Source organism: Sparus aurata, chromosome 1 (assembly GCF_900880675.1).
Source record: "Sparus aurata chromosome 1, fSpaAur1.1, whole genome shotgun sequence".
NCBI classification, from domain to species: Eukaryota; Metazoa; Chordata; class Actinopteri; order Spariformes; family Sparidae; genus Sparus; species Sparus aurata.
This window is the reverse complement of record NC_044187.1, coordinates 24,400,123-24,418,604: the sequence shown is the minus strand read 5'-3', so window position 1 is coordinate 24,418,604 and position 18,482 is coordinate 24,400,123. Positions and strand designations below refer to the sequence as shown.

At 38.8% G+C, this 18,482-nt stretch overlaps 1 protein-coding gene across 6 annotated transcripts in view; it reads right to left on the bottom strand.

The window, feature by feature from the left end:
* The window catches only part of myh10 (myosin, heavy chain 10, non-muscle), a 63,146-nt gene that overhangs the window by 31,180 nt on the left and 13,484 nt on the right, over nucleotides 1-18,482 (bottom strand). For 4 of the 6 annotated variants that reach the window (XM_030420447.1, XM_030420454.1, XM_030420472.1 and 1 more), the window contains exons 3-6: nucleotides 17,329-17,485; nucleotides 3,659-3,686; nucleotides 1,538-1,640; nucleotides 1,127-1,156 (exon numbers count right to left, since the gene is read on the bottom strand). In XM_030420447.1, the coding sequence (XP_030276307.1) occupies nucleotides 1,127-1,156; nucleotides 1,538-1,640; nucleotides 3,659-3,686; nucleotides 17,329-17,485 (318 nt within the window). Of the gene's footprint in view, nucleotides 1-452; nucleotides 468-1,126; nucleotides 1,157-1,537; nucleotides 1,641-3,658; nucleotides 3,687-17,328; nucleotides 17,486-18,482 lie in introns of all 6 variants that reach the window. The other 2 variants (XM_030420435.1, XM_030420463.1) reach the window with 1 other exon arrangement.

Genomic DNA, 18,482 nt, shown 5'->3' with positions numbered 1-18,482 from the left:
AAGCCGAACCCTATCTGCTCTAGATTAAAGACAGTTCATCATTTGTACCATGCATCTCATGTATACTGTAATTCAGTCACGGGTTATGCGGCTACAAGAACTATGTGACCAAGACTAAAACTTCTTCTTATGGATGTCCTCAACAGATGCTTTTAAGCAAGACAGGTGTGGTCACCATCTTAACTTACAACAATCTAAAACACAGATAAGATACAGGCCTAACTATAAAACAAAATAATAGACATTTTCAATTATTATTGCAGCCAAGTGGCTACATTTCATATAGCAAACGAGACAGGAAAGGCTCCGCATGTGGCTATCACAACAAATAAAAACAACATGCATGTGAATGAGTGTGAATCAAAACAGCAAGTGGATTTATAATACTGGACATATGAACAAAGTCATTCACATAAAACACAATAATCATGCAGGTTTTATAATTTACTTACAACTGCATTTTGTGCCTGACAGAAAGAGAAAATGTAAATGCTAAATATGCTGTTTCATCCATATTTTGACTTAGTACAGTACATTAAAAGAGACCTTTTTTGCTTTTTTGTTAGTTTTTTTTTTCTTTTCCTTCAGTGTGTTACATAGGTTCTTGTGCATGTAAAAGTAAAAGAGGTCAAAGTCTGCACCAACAGAGGCTCCTCTCGCCCACATAGATACACTGCTCCTGAGACACCTTGTTAGCGGTCCCACCTTTAAACCAATGACATCACACTATGTCACCATGTCAAACATTTGCATAATTTATCAGCTAGTTTGGCATGTAAGAATCACCCTGCACAGATGCTCTGGTGTTCTTAGCATAGCTGGCTCAGGTGCGTGTGAGCTGACCAATCAGAACAGACAAGGTATACAGGAGGGGGGCCTTAAAAACGGTTTCAGACAAAGTGGGGATACCATGAACCTGAAAATGAGCATAATATGTTTCCTTTAAGTGTCAACTGTTAGTTCTGGTGTCTTTAAACTTACTTACACCATTTGATGAGCCCTTAATGAGCTCAAGACAAACAGATATTCTATGAGCCCATTTAAGAGAATTTTAAGTTAGTCTGAAATGAAAGTGTGAGAGTAGCATGCACATCAACATGGTGTAGAAGAAAGTGTAAAGACTTGCCTGTAGTTTCACTGGTTTTGGTGATTCTGGCTGTTTGTTACACATAAACAAATGCAAATTGTTAGATTGTGTGAGCACAATTCTACAGGTACTGATATGTATACTTACACTTATACTATTGTAATAATCAGCACATCTTGGTAATGTGCGACTTTATTATTATCTCAACAAATTTTACAGCAATCACCTCAAGCAACTGCTTAACAACAAGCAGTACTCATTAGTTATTTCTAATAAAAGTGTTAAACAAAGGTCAAAGAATAGCCTGGTCTTAAGTACATACAGATATTTTTCATGCAAATCCAACATAAAAAAAAAGTTAAAAGTTAGTATTTCAACAGACTTCTACAGGCTTTTTCAGTTCAGGCTTTGCTGACCTAAATTAGGGAAATGAGAAAGGAGAATACTCACAGGAATGTTGTGGTCTTTTCTTCCTTTGTGGGAGGAGGCAACATGTGCCAGGTACTGAATGACCTTTTTTGTGTTTTCCGTCTTTCCAGCTCCTGACTCACCTCTGAGACAAAAAAAACAATGCACACAAAAACAGACATCCTCAGAATAGTGTGGGAAACACTAAACTAAACTCAACCATTTACATGTCCACCATGGTCACTCTGTGACCTCAAAAAACTGTATCAATACAGCTAAAACATGTTGTGGTTCTTAAGATGTACAGATCTGCAGATGCTTGCAGTTAAGGACAGATCATAATCCCTGACATTTTCTTCTAGAAACAAATGTAATTTTAAGACTCAAAGGGAAAAACACATTGTTGTGTATCTGATTATGTGTGTCTTTCTCTTCAGTACTATTTGAGCGTCAGTCCAGTTTTGCCTGTGGCTGCTGGCGTGTGGATGTGTAGCCTGCTTTTCACTGCTCTGTCATACAGTGACCATGGCATGAGAAATCTTCTCAAGTCCTCCAAGCCATGCAAAAACTTTGGGGGACCCAGTTTACATTTAGAGCACACTTGAGGTTTTACAGTAAGTGCACATTTTCATACACCAAGTATGCCCAAAATATTGTTTTGCTCTAAGATTGAGTGTGATGTGGCTGAGAGTAAAGATGGTGAGAGCGGTATGTGAGCCCTTGTTGGCTACTGTGAACAGAGGGTAATCATGGAGGGATTATGTCAATGTCTCTGTTGTCGGCCTTGGACTGCAGGGTGTTACATTCCTTAGCTCCCCCTTTTCAGCCATGTGAACAGGGAGTGCTGACTTAATCATTTCTTGTGAGGCTTTTGCATTTTATCTTCATATTTAGTGTTTAGTTGAATTTTCTTACTAGTCTGTAAGAGGCCCTTAATAATCAGATAATCAGCAAAATCTATATTTCAATGTTTGCATGTATGCATGTTTGATTGGGCTGCAACTAATGATGAGTTTCATTATAGATTACATTTTATTTTATATTTTCTTTAAATTATTTATTTAATCAATCAGTTTGTCTACTGAATGTCAACAGATTGTGAAAAATGCTTCTCACAATTTCCAAGAGCCAAAAGTCTCTCTTCTTTTGATTAGCTAATCAATTGATTGGAAAATATCTGCAGCTCTAGTGGGCAAGAATTAATAAATCTTTGCTCAACACAGTAAGATAATTCAGTACAAAAACTATGTAAGAAATGCGAGCTAATGCAAAAACTAATCTATTTTACTGAGGGGTGAAGGGTGACAGTTCACATCTACAGTATGTGAGCTCTGTTACCTAAACATTTTTTTGAAATTTAGGACACCATTCAAAAATGTTAACGGATTAAATATTCCATCTCTAATGACTGTTTATGAGTTGATTATATGAATTCAGTTCATGTGCTAGATTGCATTTCTTCAAACTATTTTTTATCTTTTAAGTGCCAGATGAAATATGTTTCAGAATGCTTTGTAGTATTGTTGTATTAGTAGTTAATTATTTATTTTGCATGCAGTATATGTATTTTTGACCCTCCGTGTGTATGTGGAAGGGTCAGAATAGAATGAACACCTCACAATCAAGCCAGCATGAGGCTGGATTGGGCTGCTGCATAACTCATGTCTGACACCCTCTCTGGCATTTTCTTTGATGACATTCCTGTCATCTGCAGACACTTGTCACTGAGAAGACGCCTGAGGGCTGTGCAGCAGAAATGTCAAGCATTTCTCAGATCCACATTTCTCTCTTTTCTCACAAGCAGTCACAGCCTGGTCAATGTCACTGAGACATGATAGAAAATAGCCATCAGGTCCCCAGAGGCAGCTGGTTCACTTGCACCTCTCGTGACCTTGTGTAATTACCAGTAAGTGTATTATTGTCACTTTCAATTTCAATTAATTCAGACACAAAGGAAAAAAATGCCACAGGAAGATAAAGAGCAGGAAGTGATTTTTTTTTTTTTCCCAGAATAACAAGCAGAGAGAGGACATGCAATATCTCAGCAATATAAGACACAAAAGCTGCAATAACAACAGCTTCAATTAAGGTCAAAAGTGTTTATATAAGATTGAAGAAATTAAGTAAAATGAATGCAGTACTGGACTGAGCCCATGTACTCACGTGCAAAGAATGGACTGATCCTCTCGATCTGTGGGAGACAAAAAGGGAGGAAAGAATAATGTCAACCTTAGCAGTCGGTCTATGATTCAGTCTCTACTGTGCTTTCACGTGGCTTGATTGACAACCTCATCACCAAAACGTTGTGTCAAAAGTAAAGTCTTATCAGCAGATTGTGGATTTGAGGGTCAAAGTCAAGCTCAGTGTGTGCATGTAAGCGTGCCATTAAATGTTTAAGATATCATTTTTCTCACAGCCTGAGAGTATTTTCTTTTATCAGATTCACAAAATTACTCTTGCTGGGGAATTTTCTTCACTGGGCTCAGGCTTCACAGCATTTCACCACAGTTATCTCCTGGAATGAAATGTCAGAAATGCAGAGATGTGGCACTGTGAAGTAATACCTCTGGACAGGACAGATAAGGCACTAGTAATGTCAGCTTTATACTGGTAACAGGGTGCAGACTCTGGGCATAATTTTGAGACTTGGACTTGAGCCAGTAATCCCTGATTTTACAATGAACCATATGATAGAAATCCCATATGATCCATTTCAGAGAGCATACAGTTTACTAATTTTCTAAAATTAAATAAAATTCTAACACAATTCTCAAGCAACAGCAAACATAAATGTAGTTGATTTTGTACAATCAAATGAATGGCAGCTAAATTACTGTAAAATTGTTTCAATATTATTTTCCACTGTGTGGGATCCAACAGCAACTAGCAGTGTGGTTGTAGATCGCATCCATATGAGTACCCCTCTTCCCAAATTTCCTTATGGTAGAAATGCTACACGCTATCTCCAAAGCCAGTTTTTAGTTTGTCCATTCTGGGCTTTTGTAGAAACTTGGAAGTGTAACATGGTGGACTCCATGAAAGAGGACCTGCTCCTCTAAGGTAACATAAACACAACTATTCCCAGTTTAGTGGATGATACACTGAAATTTAATGAAAATATGAAGAAGACAATAGTAAGCAAGAGATTTTACAGTTCAAAAATCAACTTGTCAGTGTCTATTGTAGACAAACTGTGTGATTGTCATACTGTTTCCAAATTACCTCAAACCTCTACATTACTCGTTGTCTATATGATGATACTGATATATCTGAAATAAGCCAATATGTGCCAGATTTGAACGAAGCCTAAACAGTACATCTGTCATCTGTTTGTAACATACTGGATAAGCAATAGTATTGATCCCTCATATGAGTATTTCAGGTGCTATAGTAGAACAAGGACAGAAATATGTACAGATAAATAAATACATTTTATAAATACTTATCTCTCTATAAAAGCAAATAACCTCTGTCTGTGTGTGTGTGTGTGTGTGTGTGTGTGTGTGTGTGTGTGTGTGTGTATTCCTCAAATATCCCTGCGGATCAGGATCAGACTGACCTGAGAGTTTCAACATGGCTGCTGCATGGTTCAAGGGTGTGCTATTTCGCATTTGTTTGGACTGCAATGATACCTTTGCAGATCCGGAGACGCACGGACAACAAAGTGGAATCGGAATCTGTGGATGTTCGTGTGTAGCTAGCTGCTAGCCGCTAGCTACACGGCCCACCTCCCGAAGCGACGGACCGGATGCATAGGCACGTCCAAAACCGGACCTAGGGTAAATAATGTCCGCCACGCTTTTTCGCGAACATTGCCGTCACGTTTGCTTTGTGTCTGGTGCAGGAAGAAACAGTAAAAACGGGCTTTTGTCACAAAAAGTGTCCAAGCAGCAAGTTTGGTTGTTGAGGAACAGGAAGTTGTGGGAGGGACCTAGGTGGATGATTGATATGCAACGACGGTCGGTGTGTGTGAGCGTTGAGAGATTTGTGACATTTAGCGTGTTTGGAGTGTGTAGTTAGTGTGTTATGTAGTGTTTGGTGTAGTGTGTTTAGTGAGTAGTGGAGTCGGTTTTTTTTGTTTAATGAGTTAGAATAATGAGGAGAAGCTGAATGTGGAGCAGGCAGTGCAGCTCTTTATTCAGCTGGAAGGAGCACAGGCAGACCTGAGCATTGCCTGCATTTAAATGTAAATAGTTACATATAACTTTGTAAATTTGTTAAATGTATGCACACATTTAGATAAACAACAATTTGTATTTGCATTATAAGTATTAAAAAAAAAAAAAAAAATGGTTAAACATATTTGTGGTTTTCACAGTAAAAAAATCTAACTTTTTCTACTCGGATTTCATGTTTTTTTGTGTGATTTTAGGTCCATTGTGTTAATACAGTATGTCAAAATAAAAAAAATAACTGTACAGTCACACATGTGAGGTTGTGCTGAAAATAATGACACCAAGTAAATAGCTTTTAAGATTAAATATAATGGCAAAATCAAAAATAGTCAAAAACAGCCAATTATACCCTGGAATATCGGATTTCACAACAAACCTAAATATCCCTGACGTCCCACCTTCAAACACAGCCTCATTTGGCCATCCATGAAAAAGCTCCTTAACCTCCCACTTTTTTATAGGAATACACTTTTCTTACGGGCACTGCACTAGTTCATATAAAATAAGAATAAATATAGACTTGCAAGATAAATTGAACTTAAATCCCATGTAATAGCAGTACACATACAGCACCAACAACACATGAACTCATAGTGCAAAACTGCAGACTACTATGGATGATCTCTCCAAATGTCAGCTAGATCAATAAAATAAAATGTGGTCAAGTTAGACCGAGCAGCATATTAGCCACTTACAGCGTGATGGCACCAATAGTGATCCAATTCTTTTGTTGTCTAAAAATGTTAATGTGTGCTGTCCTGAGGGCAATTAGCACTGTGGTCATGTGGCAAGAAAATATGACATCTACTGCGTCTCCATTAACCTCAGACACATTCCAATGTGAAGTGTTGTGAGAGCATGGAGTGAGGTGGATCAGAAGTATCTAGAGATCCTATAAGGGGAAATAATGGTGATGATGTCATGGGAAAACAGACTTTATCTTCCTCCATTGCCCCCCACAGGGATATAGGCCTGCTGTTCAGTCACATGGCTGAGTGAGCAGCAAAAAGTCAAAAGATTAGATACAAGTCATCAGACTCTCTCCACTCACCACTGACTAAATGTTTATTCAGAGCTAAAACTTTGGCCCTGAAGTGGTATCATGTCTCTGTCAATGACAGCTGAAAATGTGCAAGATTTATTCAAGAGAACAGTAGCTATGTTAGTATAAAATATGTATTATTTGCCAAGATTATTTATTCATATTTCAAACCACAATTACAGTTATACCACCACTACATGAAACCAAATAATATGGATTTATACTCAAATAGAAACATGCAGCTTTAATATATTTACAGGTTGGCTACACAGTTTAAGATTAATTGTGCATCCACCTCATGGCCATTTCCTGTATCTCTCTGATGAGTAAGTTCATCAAGTGCCCTGTTTTCAAAGGGTCGTTAATACTGTTACTGTATTGCACAGTCTACATGTTTGTTAATTGAAAGAGTTACTGGTGATTGGCCAGCTAATGTATTAGTATATTGACTTGTTAAGAAATCAATAACTCAAGGAGAGACACATCTTTCAGACTTTAAAAAGGCCGAGCAAGCCAATTCAAGCCTGAACATTCACATTTAACCAGAGATGTCCTTTTATTTTCTAAAATTAATTCAGTAGCTCACAAACAGCCTTAAAAAATAACCTTACCCTCAAGTTTTCCCTGAGCAAATGGTTGCAAGGCAACAAGCGTTTGCAGCTGAATTAACTGGTGAAGTGGTGAAACAGGCAGAAAATGCAACACTGATGAATATAGTCTCTTTGTTCCTGAATCAGTGGATTCAACCCACTCAATGTCAGAATGATGGGCAATCAAAACCTGCTGAAACGATCTAATAGAGCAGTATTAAAATGAGATGGGAAACTGCTGAATTAGAAAACATGAAGTTCAGTACGGATTGGTTGCTTTGCTATTCCAGTAACAAGCTAACAAGATGATTTAAATCACAGTAGCAGAGGTGGTTGGAAGAGAGAGCTGATCTTTTAACCATGTGGAGCAGCAGAGCAGACTTGCAGAATGCTAATGATCCACTCCTTCACTGTACTATTCAGTTTAGTATGGTTCATCTGAGGGCTCCCTGATCTAGGAAGCAAGAAGATCATTAAGTATTCTAACTTCCAGATAATTTTAAGACATGTATGAACACTCAAATGTATACAACATGCAGGTCGAGACCCACCAGATGTTTCCAAGATAAATAAATGTTTCTCTAATTTAGCTTTTTACTTTTTTTTTATTTTTGGAATACTGGAGACTTTCACATAATTCACAAGGGCTGTTAAATGTACAAACCCCAATTCCAATGAAGTTGGGATGTTGTGTAAAATGTAAATAAAAACAGAATACAATGATTTGCAAATCCTTTTCAACTTATATTCAAGTGAATACACTACAAAGACAAGATATTTAATGTTTAAACTGATAAACTTTATTGTTTTTTTGCAAATATTCACTCATTTTGAATTTGAAGCCTGCAACACGTTCCAAAAGAGCTGGAACAGAGGCGTGTTTACCACTGTGTTACATCGCCTTTCCTTTTCCTTCACTCAATAAGCATTGAGGAACTGAGGACAATAATTGCTGAAGTGTTGTAGGTGGAATTATTTCCCATTCTTGCTGGATATACGACTTCAGTTGCTTAACAGTCCGAGGCCTCCGCTGTTGTATTGCGCTTCATAATGCGCCACACATTTTCAATGGAAGACAGGTCTGGACTGTAGGCAGGCCAGTCTAGTACTCACACTCTTTGACTATGAAGCCACGCTGTTGCAACATGTGCAGAATGTGGCTTTGCACTGTCTTGCTGAAATAAGCCGGGAAGTCCCTGAAAAAGACGTTGCTTGGATGACAGCATATGTTGCTCCAGAACCTGTATGTACCTTTCAGCATTTATGGTGCCTTCACAGATGTGCAAGTTACCCATGCCACGGGCACTAACAACCCCCATACCATCACAGATGTTGGCTTTTGAACTTTGCACTGATAACAATCAGGATGGTCCTTTTCCTCTTTGGCCAGGAGGACACAACATCCATGATTTCCAAAAGCAATTTGAAATGTGGACTCGTCAGACCACAGCACACTTTTCCACTTTGCGTCAGTCCATCTCAGATGAGCTTGAGCACAGAGAAGCCGGCAACATTTCTGGATGTTGTTGATATAGGGCTTTTGCTTTGCATTGTAGAGTTTTAACTTGCACTTGCAGATGTAGCGATGAACTGTGTTAACTGACAGTGGTTTTCCGAAGTATTCCTGAGCCCATGTGGTAAAATCCTTGACAGAATGATGTCGGTTTTTAATGCAGTGCTGCCTGAGGGATCGAAGGTCAGGGCATTCAATGTTGGTCTCGGCCTTGCAGCTTATGTGCAGAGATTTCTCTAGATTCTCTGAATCTTTTGGTGATATTATGGACTGTAGATGATGAAATCCCTAAATGTCTTTCAATTGTATATTGAGAAACGTTGTTCTTAAATTGCCCTCTCTTTTTATACCCAATCATGGCACTCCTGTTTCTAATGAACATGTTCACCAAAAACAGGTGTTTTTTAGACATTCCTCAACTTTCCTGGTCTTTTGTTGCCCCTGTCCCAGCTATTTTGGAACGTGTTGCAGACCTCCAATTCAAAATGAGTGAATATCTGCAAAAAAACAATAAAGTTTATCAGTTTAAACATTTAATATCTTGTCTTTGTAGTGCATTCAATTGAATTTGAGTTGAAAAGGATTTGCAAATCATTGTATTCTGTTTTTATTTACATTTTACACGACGTCCCAACTTCATTGGAATTGGGGTTTGTATTATTCTTAGTGAATACTGATTGTACAGTGTAATGGCTATAGAAAATGTGACCATTCGCTTATAGTTGGGTTTCCTATCCTCGCCTTCATTGTGCAAATCCGTCACTGGGCTGGATGTTGACCAGAAAAACGGAAGCAGAATAACAGCACAAAGGAAGTGTGTCGAGGCTTTTTTTCCCCTGGTCGCTTTCCACAGGTAATGGTGGAACAAGTTGAATAACTGGAAACTCTACAATGCAAAAGAAAAAACTGGAGGAATTCACTCGATGAAGAGCGCCACTGTTGTGTCAAAGTTCTGTTCTCTTGCTGACATGTGTGTTTTTATCCATAGTACTGATATCGAGATTTCTAGGTCAGTTGGGATTCTTACAGTTGTTTTTTGCTTTAGACAGTATAGCAGTAACTCTGTGTTTGCGACAGTAGTACCAACAGTATTGCCACAAATAAACACTTGGAGGGTAGAAAGTTGAAAAGTTGTCTATTACTGCTTTAATTACATGCCTTGTGATTAATCTTAACTCTGTCATAAGTACACTGCATCAGAAAGCCTGTTTGAGTGAGGCTTGACATGACCCTGGGCTTGCTGCCTTGAATTCTTTGTGTCAAGGTAATTTTCAAGGCTTGACGACTCGGATGATATGAAAATTCCTTCCTGCACTGCTATGCAAAAATGGTGCGATCAACAGTTCTAACTGGGTGTTTTTCAATTGTCATCTGCTTCCACTGTGTTTGTGCCAAACTACTGTGGACAGTTGTATGTCTGGGTCAATTATGATAAATCAGTGTTTCGTTTTTTGACACTAAATTGATCTAAAATGAACTGCTCACAACTCATGTTGGCACTCAAGGCCATAACATGTGATGAGGGGTCACAAGTGAACGCTGCTCAATTTTGAGAGGTCACAAGCCAAAAATGTTTGGAGCACAGCTCCAGGCTGTGAATATTTCAAATCATTTTGTTGAGTCCCTGGGTGGACAGTTCTTCCAGAGTTGAAGGTTTCCTGGACTGAAGTGCTGACAGTAGGGTAAAATGATGGAATGTTATCTGACTGAGGACACAGCTGGATGGCTCATCAGGGACAACCTGGGTTTCCTGGCTTCGACCAGGAACTTCCTGCAGTTAAGCACTATAAGAAGGGGCCTCACACATATGCATGCAAGCAATCACACACACGACAGCTAACCCAGTCCTTAAGGAGACTTCTTATTGAGGTCTGACGTCAACTGCTGCACCATGCATGACAGCACACAGCCCCCTATCAGCCCCCCACCTCCTTCTCATCTCTCTTTACACTCACACCCCTATCTGAATCAGACATAAACACAACGCCACTCAGAAAGCCGATGTCTCTTTTATCAGACTGGCTGCAGACACAGTGGAAAGATATGATCCAGTCATTGTGAGACTGGTCACTTCCATTCACCAATTTGCCAGCACTGCTGCAACCTTAACAACCCCTCCAGATTGTAAAACACTGATTACTGGCAGAGGACTGTGTGTCTGTGCCGAACTACCCAAACAGGGGCTGTTATTTTCGTAACATTGCTTGATAGTCATAAGGACTGTTTTGTGGGTTTCGCATGATTGGTAATGCTCTTGCCAGCTTCACATGACTCCAGTAGGCAGCGGTGATGATTCCCCCAGGATTTAGTATAACACTAGTTAAAGCGAAAGCTGAGGAGTCTGAATATCATTTTAAAATTTTAGATCCAGACATTTTTGAGGGTACAAATATTGTTAGATCTTAAAAATAGCTAGACTGTAGAAAAGTTGAAACAAAGCAAATGATCGTCACCGTGTTTCAGACACACAAGTTCAATAGAGTTCATGGTCATGCCAGGGGCTACACAGATATGAATAAAAGCAGTCTACACATATAAAAGGTCTGCATCATTAGTCTTACAAATTTGATGGAGGTAAAATATTTGAGGATGTCTTGAGGCTTTGACATATACACAGCTGCTTTGCATGTGGTGTTTCTCCCAGTAAGGAGAGAAGAGAAGGGGAGGGGGGACTGATCTCAGCTCACGACAGTGAGCTCATTGTGAGGCTGTGGCACGCTGGGCTCGGGCCAGTGTCTGCCACTGATGGCTAATGCCTGTATTTAGGAGTGGCAATGAAGTGCAAACACTCACCTCTGAAACCAGAGCATCAAGTTAATCGAGCTGTTACTAAAAATGTCACAGCGTGACAAAAACCTCAAGAAAACAACAGTGATGTTTATAGTAAAACACCTCCACTGAATGTTCAGGGTAATGAAGACAAATCCATGAGCACCATGCTGCTGTCTAATTAACAGGAGGAAATAGAGCGCTGTCTTTATGGTGTATGTGAGGCAAAGGGGAGCTATAACATAACTAGTGATGTTTGCTTTGGTGCACACAGTACATTAAGCCATTACTTCATCAAGTCATCAACTAGCAGTGATAAAAGTCATTTCAGTAAATGAACTCAACTATGAAGTTTCCTCTTCGGTATCATACAGCTCTGTCCACTGCTTAATAAGTTCTTTCACCTAAAGCAAATATCTATAACAAACGCTTGTTAGAGCACATCCATTGCACAGCTGAATTACAGAAATATTCCAAATGGAAACCTAAATAATTATCTAGAACAACACAACAATAGACTTTGCAGCCATAGCAGATGTTCCCTTAAAAACTTTGCGCACCCATACAGCTGTTTTCAGTTACTCTGGTTGATTAGAACCAGTCTGGGGCATATTTGGTGGGAGTGTCAGAGGTGTGACAGAAGTGTTACAGTAATCGGTAATCCTGCATAGCCAGACACATCTCCTCAGTGCTGGAGAGTACCCACTCAGCAGCAACGTGTATAAAACCTGCACTATTAAAGAGGATGTTCGCTTGCATATCAGAACAGGTGAACATGGCCTAGCTTCAGGTTTGGTGGAGCTATGCTGAGAATTGTGTAATGTCAAATAAATGTAAGGGCTAATACAAACTGTTAAAGGTGAAAGTTGACCCACTTTGACAGGTGTAACCAAACCAATAGAATGGCAAGGATGATGTCAATCGAGCACAGTTTGTATATGCCACAAAATCCTGAGAAGAGGTCTAATCAGGCAACACAACTGAAATCACCTGTGTCAGTTTAAAAAAAGTGTTTGAAGAATCACTATTCTACAATGTTCACTGTCCACGGATATCCAAACTACTCTCAAGATTTTTCAACACCATATATAACATAATAATTTGAAAATGAATGCAACCCTGCAAATCTAGGCATACATTCAGATATGATGTAACACTGGCTTTAGGGCTGTGATGACCGACATCAGACAAAGAAACGGCGTAATGACCACGCATGGACTACCACATATACTTAACTTAAATAAAGCAATGGGTTAAAGAGCAAGTAGTAGCAAGGAGTACTCTCCGATTCCCCCCTCCCCCCTCCCCCCTAACCGTCACCACACTACACTACCTACTCAATAATCACTATGCCTCTCTATTCGCAATTCTCTCAATCCAACCTACTCGCCACAGATTCCAGATCAGCAGGTGCTAGTTTTTATAGGAGGGGGCGGAGCTAACCGTGGTGGACCGTGACGAAAGCTGCCTCCAAAACGTCATCTGCCTCCATCTCAGCCAATAGGAAAATTCGATTGTAATAACCGGGTTTCAACCCATAGAGGGCAGTCACACTTACATTTTTACTACAAAATACGCCAAATTGAAATACTTCGACTAAAATTTCAAGAGTTGGACCAGAATCACTCAGCAACACTACTTCATACCCAAATACATTGGTTTTCAGCAGAAAAAAGTGGTTTGGGGGTTTAGTTGCTCTTTAAGCACCCCACAAAGCAATCATGGGATTTGTTTCACTTGGATGATACAAGAGTGTTGTCATGAAACTCAACTTTAACAACAAAACAGAAATCAATAGTAGAGAAAGACAAAGCAGAAATAAAATCTACTTTGGCTCATAAAATTGGATAATGACATATTAGGCCATAACACTGACCCCCTTCCAGTAGCTGAAAGAGCCCTCAGGTGAAGTTTGGACAGACAAATATATCTGAGACTAATATAAAGTCAATTTTCCCAACTAATTTTGTCCAGTTGCTGCTGCCAATACCTAGGGCAGGGAAATATATTTATATCATATTTTAATTGTGACAAGAGATGCCATGAGTTTCTGCTGTCATTGTCCAGTTTCAAAGGCTACATTACAGTCAAGTGATGTAATTTTCTGGTCTAACCAAACTGTAACCAGCTTAGTCATAATAAGTAAATCCACATCATTTATGATTATCTATAAAAATATCTCATGATGTCAGTATTGTGTGAAAACACTTTGTAAAATAGTCCTCCCTTTAATACTGTTTTACTTGAAGGGGATACAGAAGAACTAAGATGGTACTATTTAGGATTATACTGCAATCTTCATTCAGCTTTATTACAAATAAAACTGGAGTTCTCCTTCAGTTCCTTACTTTCACTATCCACTAATGTATATGCTCCTGCTGTTTTTTGGGAACAACAATAGCTTCAGTGATTGTAAATCTGTCTCTCATACACACACATACACTTTTTTTAAATATGATGGATTGCTTTAAAAAAAAGAAAGAAAAAAAAAAGATTAGCAAAATCCCTGTGTTCTTAACATGCTGCGGTGTGTTCAGGAGGAGGTTTGAAGTTGAGAGAGCCTGGCATCAAATCTTGGTTCAAAAGGTCATTAAAGCAATTGCTACGGACCTCATCGGCGCCAGGTGAGACCAAGTTTGCTGAGAGCATAATGCTGTGCCATTATAAATTTTACCAAACTCATGCCTGACAGTATAGATTACAATCTACACCGGAAACTTCATAAAGCATGCTTTGCATTCTTTAAACAAGTAATTTAATCTTTTATCAATATCAGTAATGCTGCTGATATGTGAGATGAGAAGTGCTTTGTTCATTGTTGATAAAATGGACCTCTATGAGAGAAATCAAAGAGCAGTGCTTTGAGAAAACCTCACTAAGCTAAGATGGATCAAGCTGGACTTGACCTAACGCCCTGATCAAACACCAGGGAGACAAGAGAGTCTTTCTCCATTTCCACTGAAACAAAGACCCCGTTTCAAAAAAAGCCCACCTAGGAACACGTTCAGTGCTGTTGATGCACGTCCACTTTGGAATCCATCACCACTACTGACATGACCGGCCCTTTAACAGATGTTTTCATTCAAGCAAGCGTCAGCATTTCCTTACAACACATTTCCAGATATGATAAAATTTGATTCTTGTGCGTCAGTGACTTCACATCGGCTGAGCGGCGGGGGCAATTATGTAAAGTATCTGGACCACTAATCAATGACAGATGTGCTGTAAGTTCTAGATGTCTGCTAACACACCCCTTCTTTGTTAGGTAACACCTCATTTAACCTCCCACATGAGTACTGACTGGCTTCACAGCAATGCTACGGCAATTAACAGATCCCGGTGAGGTGTAGACACCCTTCAGCCTTAAATATGATTCAACAAACTGTTCTGCTCCAAAGGTCATAAATCAAAGGCAACAAATAATTTGTCTCAATGTTATTTACTATTTAGATTCCAGCTGACATTGCAAAGTCTAGCATGAAGTGTGAAGGGGTTTGATAACAATCTGTGAAATTTAATGAAACATTCTGAGATAACTGGAAATGCTTTTGCAATATGGTGAAATAAAACTTGAGATAAAGTAAGTGTGAGTTGACAATTGTCAAATTTTGGCAGACTATTTTCTTAGTAACTTTATTTTTGAGTAAAAAACTGATGCTAAAAAAATCTGTTTATTTATAATCTGGACCTTTAAACGAAAGTATATACACAATATCTGCCCAAAATATAAATTTCTGCTGATATAACAGGTCATTAAGATGATGCTTTTTATTATGCGCATGTGACGTGATCACTGACTAAGAAGTTGTCTTATTTTCCCAGTGAATGTGAGCATTTTGAAAAGTGTTGCATGTCTGCATCTACTAGGGGCTAGGGACACATAAGAAATGTAATGATGTCTGCAAAAGTGTTTGGCCGCAAAGTGACTTCACTGCCCTGTTAGAGAAAAGAAAACACCAGTGCTAATCTACTGTATACAACTGGATTTTCCCTTATATTAACCAGGTTGCTGAAATGCTCAGGGCCACAGCTGAACAGCAGCTGGCCTCCACTAATCTCCAACCTACAAACCTCCTTTTCAACCACAACACTGTTAATTCTGATACAAGTGAAACTGGGTTGTGGCAGTGCATTAAAAATCTCCAGTCAGGCTTGTGTACACCAAGACATACAGTAAATACATGGGTCACTTGGAAAAGCTTGAGGGCAGAGGTCATTGCTTCAAAAAAGAAGAAAACTCACATGTTGAAATCAATGCATCACCAATTGACAGGTTTCCCAGCCCTGCCCCCATGCACCCATTTTTACTCATGTAGGAACACAAATGTGCGGAGAATAGAGGATGTGAAGAAAAGAGGAGGAGGTGACAACAACAAACGATGAGCTCGCAGAGTTCCACAACAGCCACAACAAGGCTACTACTTAAACCAAGTATCTGTGTTGAACATCATCAGTGGTGACGAGGTAATACTATTCAATCATCATCAAAACAAGCATCTTCACACTAAAGTTTAGAAGGTATTAATATATAGTAATATAATCCGAACAATAAAAAAAGACTTGTAACTGTCACTCAAGAAAGAAGTTCTAGTCTAAAGAGGGTAGAGGTATCATCAAGCTGCATGTTTACACAACCCAAACTTCCTTCTGTATACCAACATGGGAATAGCAAAGCCTAAAAGGACTGACGGGACTGTCCAGTTAGTTACCACCCCCACTGGTTCGGCCCTCGCAGTAACACAAAGGACCTATTGTCGAGCACAATGGGGTCACCCTCTCTGTTCTCGCTGGTCTGAACCCAGTCAGTCACTGCTCATAGAGCCTGGACGTTTGCCATCTACCAGGCAAGAATCTTTGAAGGCATCATTCTGAGTGGTCCGTCTTCACTTACAAGATTTTATCTTAATGAATTACAATGGAAATTTTAAAACATAAGTATGTAACCTCAATAAATGACAGGGAAAGATGTGCATAAAAATGATCAGAGCCAAGACAGTAGTTATATTCGAGACAGATGCTTGGAAATAACACAGTAAATGATCTGACTGTAGCAAGGCCTGAGTTGAATTAAAAATGTGAATTTTATTTCGATATTTCATGGTGCTGTCATCCAAAATACTTGACTGGGCGTTTGTAGGTGAATTCACGACATAGTCACATGTCAAGTTTTCCCCTACATATTTAGGTCTTGTTTTGTGGATTCCACAAATTATTGGAAAAATACCAATTTTGATGTGTCACGTGATGGAGCCATTAAATTATTGGTCTTCTTGAAGATAAGGCAGCAATATCAAATCACATCAAAGAAGATGAAAGATTGATTGAAAGACTGAAATATGCAGGTTAACAGGGTGTACACAGAGAAAATGACATAATGTTGGTATAAATGTATTTTAGACAAGAGACATCTTAAATAAGGTCTTAATATTACACAGTACAATTTACAAGGACAAGTAGGCACCCTATTAGGTTGTCTTTTTGCTATGACATTTCATGTAACACACAGCCACACACAGAAAACACTTAACTGCATTAATCTAAGCAGCCTAAAATGAACTTGAAAATATGGTGAGTACGTGTGACTTTTAAAAGGATACACATAGGCAGTTTGTAATAATTTTCAGAGAATTTCTGAACACTAATAACAAGCCATCATTTCAGTGAATTTGGTTATATATGTATGTAACAATACCCTGTATGTGAGGTGCAGTGATGTACATGAGAAGCAGTAACACTTGACTTACCTTGTAGCATGCATCTGTATGCAGACTCTGAGATGGCGTAGATGTGAGGGGGCATTTCATGCCTCTTCTTGCCCCTGTACATCTCAATGATGTTGTCTGAGTATATGGGCAGGTTTTTGTAGGGATTTATGACCACACAGAAGAGACCAGAGTATGTCTATAAATAGAAAAGAAAACATGGTTCACTGTTTATTCATCAGACAACTGTTAATATTTCATAATGTTTGACTATTTAGATGCTGAGCACTGAAGGGACAGTGTAAAAGCAGAGAAAGGACTGTTATCTTCATGCATTGTTTTTGGGCTCACACAAAACTTACTTTACTGCAAAAACTAGCTTAATGAATGCCACCTTTTCATGAGGAGGTGCTGGTTCATGAGATTTGATCGTTAGCATAATCAGTCCCTAATATTGTCATATAAGGTTGCATGTTTGGTACATTCGCAGGCGACTTTTAGTGGTGCTGTTTGAAGGACCTGAGACAATTCAGAAATGGTATGCAAAAACGTTTTTCTAAAGCAAAGTAGAGGCGATCAAGAGGACATGACAGACACTGAGACTTTACATGAGAGAGAATCATAGCCGATGGCAAGAGAAGTTTATGTGAAGTGCAATACATTTCACACAACTGCTTGACTTGCTATATAGAAATACACTGATAAAGTCCTAAAATCTAACAAACAAAAAAAACACTTATTGTAGCATTTACTTTGTTTTAGTTAATCTATTTGATTTGGTTTAGTTACAGTAATATTCTATTTTTGTATCACATCTAAACTCCAAATTTATTAAAGCCTTAATTATTATCATTATCATAAAATATATTATCGTATTCCTGGTCAAATAAGTATATCTTTGCCCTGCAGATAAAGGCAGAGAGTCTACACTGTTCATTTCACAGGTCAGGATCACTCTTGAATTTTCAAAATACCAAAGAGAAAATACTATAACATTTATGAATGTTGCAAATTTTCCTGAATCACTTGTGCCACTTGTGAACAAATCTGATTGTACGGGTGGTTTTTACATGAGGCCCATTGTGTTTTGCATATTATAAATTCACAGAAACTGCACGCCTACAGGTTGCTGGCACACTGAAAAGTATCCTACAGTATTTAAGAGTCTTGCTACACTCACTGATCCTCCTCATATG